This window comes from Hydra vulgaris, chromosome 04, assembly GCF_038396675.1.
Source record: "Hydra vulgaris chromosome 04, alternate assembly HydraT2T_AEP".
Taxonomy (NCBI): Eukaryota; Metazoa; Cnidaria; class Hydrozoa; order Anthoathecata; family Hydridae; genus Hydra; species Hydra vulgaris.
In genome coordinates this window covers 2,267,501-2,275,743 of record NC_088923.1, presented here as the reverse complement: position 1 = coordinate 2,275,743, position 8,243 = coordinate 2,267,501, and the positions used below count along the sequence as shown (strand labels likewise).

Below are 8,243 nucleotides of genomic sequence, written 5' to 3'. Positions count from 1 at the left end.
GGAGTTTCCTGAAAATAAACGGTTATCAGGCATGACTATAATGGTGGTAGTTTTGATGGACCTTACTGTGCCAAAGTTTTAAGATCATTGGACGAAATGACACTTTATTCTCCAATCGAATATTTGAAATATATTGAAACCCTGAGGAGGTTTTAAGAAGGTACTTCATTGCTTTTTAAATTTTTTTAACACTTCTTATAAAGTTTTTAATTCAATTAGTACATATAGGGGACAATTAACCTACCAGTCTAAATAAAATTAGGAGACACAAAATATGTTAATACCATTATTTTCAGCAAGTTAATTTTGGTTAAATTTTGTGTTTTGGGATGAAATTCAATATATCCTACAATGCTGTTTTGGGATGAAATTCAATATATCCTACAAAGAAAAAATAGACAAATTTGTGGAGGTCATGCTTCACTTAAAAGTATATGTCCATAATGTATTCGCAATGAAGATTTCACTTGGATGGAAGTTTCACATAATCAGGTTCTATCTCAAGGAGTATCTCGATAGGCTGAAAATCCCGCTCGGTATTACATCAGAACAAACATCTGAAGCAGTGCATAAAAATTTAAACAAAACACTGAAAAGGTTCGTTGTGTCTAAGAAAAACGTCCATCACGGTGAAAATCTAAGAGCTATGGTTGTTGAATACAGTTCAACGAGATTATAAGAAGATTTTCCAAGAATATATTTAGGTTGAAAAAATACCTATTTCTTTTTCATTTTTGTAACATATTATAATTTTTAAAATACTGTTTGTGGCATTTCATTTGTCTGATTTTGTTATGGGAGATTTATTAATGTTTTGTGTGTGTCAGTAGTGATGGAAAATTTGTTGCATTTCTAATAGATTTTTGACAAGATGATAATTGCAACTTTTATTTTGCTAATATTCATTAAAATGAATATTTTTTTGTTATAAATCACTGCAGTCAGATTACAGGGGCAGGAATATCCTTGAAAAATGACCCCTGCATCCCCCTGGTTGAAGGAAATTATTTAAAAAAAAAAAAATTCTTTATCTTGAATTTAAACAGAAAGTGGTCGAATCCAGATGAAATATTTTCTTTCCATTTGGTAGCAATTACATTTCTAGAAGGGAATCCAGCTTTAGAATTACATTGTATTTAACAATTATCAGAGAAAAATTAGTTTAAACAACAGAGAAAAATTAGTTTAAACAAAAATTAGGAAAAGGTCAAAGTTGAAAAAATATAACTTTATTGTTTTTCTTTTCCGAAAATAAAAAAGCTAATCAAAATTTTTTTTTATGAAAATATAATAATACAGATGGCATTTCGGTTATACATAGTTGTCTTTTGTTGGCTCGTCATTTATACTGCAAACGCAAAAGAAGAAGCAACGATTTCGTCTCCAAATTTTGCTGATGCAATAATTGAGGTAAGTACTATTATTTTTGTTTCAAATAGTTACTCATTTTAAAATAATAAAAAAAATAGCTTAACAATTTCTGTTTACATACTAAGAAAAAAATGTATAGATTTGTAGAAGTCCATTTGATTTTTCATCGTGTGTAGCCATTTTTTTTAATATGAGGTTTTTGATCATGTTTGACAAACAATAGATTTTTTTTTGTTATTTTTGTAATAAGTGAGGGCTTCTATGTTAAGGATAAGACTTTCGTGTGTACAAGCGTGTTAGAAACAACTTTTAGCTTTCAACTTGTTATTTAGGATTAAGAAGAAAAAATAAATGCCAAAATATTTTCACATTTGGGGCCGGTACACCTAACGTCAAACTTCCTACAGTCATTAAAAAAAATAATCATAAGTTTAAAAAGTATGCATGTTATACAAAATAGCTTGTCAAGCGGAACAACAAATATCTAAAAACTATATGCTAAAAACGTTTGCTTCCCAAGATATGCCACTTTTAAGAATGTATAAAACAGACCCGGAATTTACAGATTCGCATAGAAAGACAAAAAAAAGGTTCTTTCATTCCAGGTTTGTTTTATATCAATGATGTATTTTGTTACAAGAGTTATTATTGATATGAAGTTTCTGTTAAAAGTAATTATTTATTATATACAATAAATGAAAGTTTGTTTTACGGAAATTTAAATTGTTTCATTAACAGGTTTTTTCATTACAAATAAAGTTTTACACTGTTTCCCTCAAAAAGCAAATGATTATTTTGCTTATTAATCAAGGGTGTTAAACATCATTATCTTGATATTTTGGAATTATATAAATAATACAAAAGATAAAAAACTGACGTGGAGGGTTTTAAGTCCCTGCCTTCCACAGATATAAAATACTACTTGAGATAGAATCGTTATCAAAAGAAAATCATTCAGTAGTACCTAACCACAATAGGACAAGCAATACCCAACGAGTAACCATTATTGACGGAATGCAGTGGCAGATTGATTTGTAGTGGGGGAAGGGGGGGGGGGAGAATAGGAATGAGAAAGGGGCGAAAAGGGTTGTGGGCATATTACCCCTTAAAACATTTTTTTTCGAGAATCGCACTTGTGATAAAAATATTTCATCGATACTTTTATGTGCCTTTTAGCATTTATGCTAATAGGCACTTTATAGGCACGTTATTTATGCTAAACGCTTACGTTATCACGCACATTAATATTTATGCTAATAGGCACTAATAGGCACGTTATAACTAATAGTTATAACTATTAAGTATGTCTGAGACCCAAAACAATCTAAAATTTGAGTTTTATAAATTTACCTTAGTTACCAATGATCGTTAATAAAAAAAGAAACATTTAATATTATTGTCATGGTTTCGTTATTTAAAAATATATTTTCACTATACGTATTACTAAAAGCAAGCATTAAGAATGATATTTACTCTCCTATTAGTTTACAAAAATTTTTTTTTTGAGATTTTATTTCCAGCGAACGTTCGTTAGAAGTCTTAAGAGTATCATAAAGACTTGTAACGTTTATATCCGCCGTGTTGAAACAAAACAATTTATTGATAATGCAAATTCAATGCTCTCAGTAAGCTCACATTCAATTAAAACTAATATCAATCCGAAAAGTTTTGTCATTGATAATAACAGATAATTTTTGATCTTTAGTCTACTGAAACTTCTCTCATCATAAGCAGATGTAAAAGGAAGAGTTAAGTTGGTTTTGTAGAGTAAGGTCAAGTTAGGAAAACATGATGTCATTTATTTTTTTTGTTAAAAATGGATGTCCACCTTTCATTTATAGTTCAGTTGTCATTGCTGGAGATATTGATCCATACATATCTTTAAAAGTAGGAAGAAGACATTGACTGTCTTATCACCGAGCCCCGTTTACATATTGTTCGTGTTTATAACAAAAAATTTATTTTATAACTTTTTTTATTAAAGACAAGTGACACAGGTTGTGTAAATTAAATCAAAAAAATCATTGTCCTAGAGGGCAATGAAGAACTATTGGTAAACCTAGGTCAAAAATACAAAATTCTTAACAAATACAATGTAATTTTAGGAGAAAGCTACAGTTTAGCGGTCTAAAATAGTTTTATTTTTTCGCTTGTGCGCTCTCGTTAGTGGAGGGTTTTTAAACATTAGAAATTTTAATTGAAATAATAAAAGAAAAAAGATTGCTGCTCTATGCCAAATCCTCAATTCAATGTAGTACTTCCTTGAACAAGCAGGCTATAAGATAGATGTAGCAACACTCCCTGTAGCAGCAGGCTATAAGATAGTCAATGTATGTAATAAAGCCAATAAATATTATTTTTATATTAAAAACTAGCCACCACTTTTTCCAAGTCTCCACACGGAAGCGCAACAATGGACGAAATAAAATTATTTTAGACCGCATAACTGTAGCTTTGCCTATTTTTATTTGTAGTTATCACTTATGTAAAGATTTCTAAAAGTTTAGGAATATTTTGGCACAAAAAGAGTTGCTATCCAGTTTTGGGCAACAAACAAGATCTTTTTTCATCAAAGATGTTACCAGCCTTTGAGAATAGTCTCATTTTTAATGTTTCTTAACTTTTAAATATTTAAAAAGTTTAGGATGCCTAATACAGTAAATATTTCAATTTTAAACGAAATGTAAGAATATAAAACAAAAAAATATTTTTAAATATAAATATTAAAACTTTTAAATATAAATATTAAGGTTAGAACTTTCAATACATAAAATAATAAGAAACACATAAAAACAACATATTAGATTTAAATGAAAAAAGAATCAAATTAATGAAATAGATTATTTATAAATATATAAATAAATAAATATATATATATATATATATATATATATATATATATATATATATATATATATATATATATATATATATATATATATATATATATATATATATATATATATATACTCTTCCTGATGATCCAGCAATGGTGAAACTTCAAGTCGAAGATAAAAGTTAGATAAGTGTTTTTTACTAATTAATTACTAATTAATTATTGCTCTGTTCTTTAAGAACATTGAGCACTCTATTTGTAAAATACACTAACATAATTTACATATATATATATATATATATATATATATATATATATATATATATATATATATATATATATATATATATATATATATATATATATATATATATATATATATATATATATATATATATATGTATATATATTATGTTATAAAAATATATAGTGTAGCCATGATGCTGAGGTGCAGGCTTTCACTTTCAATCTTGGAGGTGAAAAATTACATAAATATAAATCTTGTTCTTGCCGGAATTTTTTTATCCATTTCGGCAATTCCGGTTCCGGCGGGAATTCAAAATTTCCAATCCGGTACACCTCTACTCGATATTGAATTTGGTAAGAACTCATTTTAAAATTAGTTCTCAGAACAATAAAGTTGTTCTATGAAAACTTTGTTGGATACTTCACTAAAGTAAGATTGAAATAGAAGTAGAGATTCCATGTGTCATTTTAAACATGAATAGTAGTATTTGGTAAATGTTTAGTTTATAAATATTTAAGGCCTTGAGACAACTTAATAGTTGTTCGCAATACATAATTCTTTTTGCCTCAAATACAATCCTACAAGCATGCTATGGTTTACTATAAAGTTTTTGAGTTTTCCGTAATTCGTACTTCCCCATGCAATGTTGCAGTAAGAAAGATAGCTGTAAATAAATGAAACATAAATTTTTATTGGAGCTCTAGTATTTAAAAAAGGTTTTGTTTAATAAAGTAAGAAATATTACAAGAGATTTTACTTTCAATTAATTGGATGTGAAACTTCCATGACAAGTTTTCATCAAGAATTTCTCTTAAAAAGTTAACAGTAGATTCCTTTTTACAACTGTTTTAATGAATAAAAGATTTGGCAGTTTAAGTGGAATATATTATCAACTTTATTTGGTTTGTGGAACAGGATGAGTTTAGTTTTATCTACATTTAGCAAAAGGCTTGTACTTATAAACCATTCATTTACTTTAGATAATTCTTCTTTAAAAATTTTAAAAATAATTTTTATATCATTGTGTTAATAAACAGATTGGAATCGTCAGCAAACAATATAAGATAAAATATTTTATATGCTAAAGATAAGTCATGAATATAGACTAGAAACAATAATGTTCCAAAGATAGATCCTAAGAGATCGTTAAAAAACATTTTTAACATATAAAAACAAATTTAAATTGCTCCACAATGTTAAATTGATTATAAGCGACATTATATTTTATACAAAACGCCTCTGTTTTCTTTTCTATCATAAATAATAAAGAGTTTGAAAAAAATTAATATCTGATAAAATATAAGATTTTAATTAGTTGCACATTCTTACATCAGTACAATATGTGTCAGCTTTCTCTATGTTATCTTTCTAACTCGACTTCTTCTGACTTTCACTCTATTATTAGCGGGTTTGATGCTCTTTAGTGAACTGAACTTGTCTTCGCGGGCATTGGTAGTTTGGCCTCTGTTTGGCAATTAGCCTAAGGACGATAAACCGAGCAAATTTGTAAAACAGGTTGGTAAACAATGGTTTGTTTTTACCTAGTTTTCTATTTCCATTTAAATAAATGCAGAACTTTGTAATAAGAAACTTATATTTTAGGGGGCGCCAGTTGACTGACTTAAGGGAGCGCGGGGGAGGGTGAAGAGCAGCTGTGCTTTACCCCAAACTGTATGCTGAATCCGCCACTGAAATAAAAATGTGGAAGGCAAACCCTTTTTATTCTAAAAATAACATTATCAGAAAGAGACATAATGCTTACAAAACATTTAAACATGAAAGAGTTATTTAAAAACTAAACATTAAATGGAAAATTGTTCATTCTAATTTTTTTTAGAACTTTACCAAACACTTTGTTATATGGCTTTCAAAAATTCCAAATGGTTACAATGAAATTAGATTTGTATTTGATTGCTATATCAGTCAGTCTCTTAAAAATAGACCAAGATTGAGGCGAACATCTTGAAAAAATATAAAGTACAATAAAGGTAATTGATATAGAAGATTATTATTAAAGCATTTCGTCAGCCGAGAACAAAAATGCCGTATGTCAGCATTTTGTGTTTTTTCTATTTATTATCAATAAATATTTAACAACTAATGTAGTATGTGTTCAAGCAATCTAGCCTCGAGAATTATACAACTTTTAAAAATATTTAAAAAATTAGTCGGACATTCTGGCAGAAAGTCTTTACAAATTAAATTTTACAACTTGATTTTCTCGCAAACACAAAAATTGAACCAACATGGTTCTCATCTGAAAATTTATTATCGAATATAGAAACTAAGCGCAACATAAGCTATATTCCTATCAAAATATACTTATGATGCACCACAAGATCAAATAATAAATTATTCAATTAAATATGAATTAAAATCAGTTACAAATATCTTCAGTTTTGAGTTGCTTAGCCGTGATCACGAAGAGGCGGACACTCATCTTGTGCTATATGCCATTGATATTGCAAGATATAATCTGTTTTCAGAATGTTAGTTTTCTCCCCAGACACAAACGTACTTTTGTGCTAATATTTTATTGTAATTATTTGCTTCTTGCAACATACTTACGAACATGAAAAGGATCAGAAGAAAGAGACATCAGTATTGAGAATTATTTTGAGGCACTTGGTTCCAAACTTTCAAAAGATTTACTGGGTTTCCATGTGTTAACAGGATGTGACCAGACCAGCCGCTTCTACGGAAAATCCAAATTACCATGGTGGAAGTCATTCACGGTTGTGGATGACAAGATTTTGTATGCATTATCAATGTTAGGCAGTACTAAGTCATTGCTGAATCAGGTTACTCTTCAAGGTATTGAGCGTTTTTTAGTCAACAAATTTGTTTAAAAAAATATGCGCAATAACATATCAACCTTGGCTAAGCTAAGATGGTTTCTCTTTTCAAAGTATCATCAAGATGCTGCGCATGTACCACCTAGCATGAGTGCTCTAAAATATAAAATATTTAGAACTCATTTTGTATGTCTAGTGTTAAGAAGATCTCGCAAACTTTAACAAAATATTCCTTTTCCTGAAAGCTTTGACTCGGAGATTAATGGTGAATCTCTTGATCTAATTTTAACAGATCGTCTTCTTGCTTCATTAGGTTTAATTGAAATGAGTGTTTGTGGATGTAGTGGTGATTGCAGTACAAAAAGAAGCAAGTGTCGTAAAAACAACTTTGTCTGTAAGAATATGTGTAAATGCACAGGGTGTGTAAAAACCGATACTCACGATTGAAGTGACGAGGAGCTAGAGAATCTGATACATCCGATATAGAATACGAATATTTATATTTATAAGCTTATATATATCAAATTTTATTATTGTTAATTATCATTAATAGTGCTTTGTGTTATTTAAATGACCTTTTTATAAAAAGTATAGTTTCATCTATACCTAATAAGTCGTAAAAATGTTTAAAAGTGTTTTTAATAAGTCGTAAAAATGTTTTTTTTTTATAATAAGTCGTAAAAATGTTTTTTTTTTACTGGACGAATTTTTTCAAACCACTTTTTGCTTGAATAGGGCGGAGAGGAGAGGGGTATAGAGAACTTGGCTTTGCTTTTTTGACAAAAAAAAATAAAAGTGATGTCATTGTGGTATACATGCCAATACAGTCCCGAGTTTTTTTAAAAAATTATATACAATTTTCCATTTTTAATAAAAAACATTTAAAATGACATTTGTCAATATGAAAAATCGAACGAATTAAACGACTTCAAATTCAGTTAAAACATAATGTTTTGGACATAAATTTACATTACTAAAAATTCTTTAAGTAAAA

At 28.3% G+C, this 8,243-nt stretch overlaps 1 protein-coding gene across 1 annotated transcript in view; it reads left to right on the top strand.

Annotated features, from left to right (window-relative positions):
* The first annotated feature begins 1,286 nt into the window (after nucleotides 1-1,286).
* LOC100215884 (uncharacterized) overlaps nucleotides 1,287-8,243 on the top strand; it is a 50,674-nt gene continuing 43,717 nt past the window's right edge. The window contains exon 1 of the mRNA XM_065795252.1: nucleotides 1,287-1,410. Within this exon, the coding sequence (XP_065651324.1) occupies nucleotides 1,300-1,410 (111 nt within the window). The 5' untranslated portion in view covers nucleotides 1,287-1,299. The remainder of the gene's footprint in view (nucleotides 1,411-8,243) is intronic.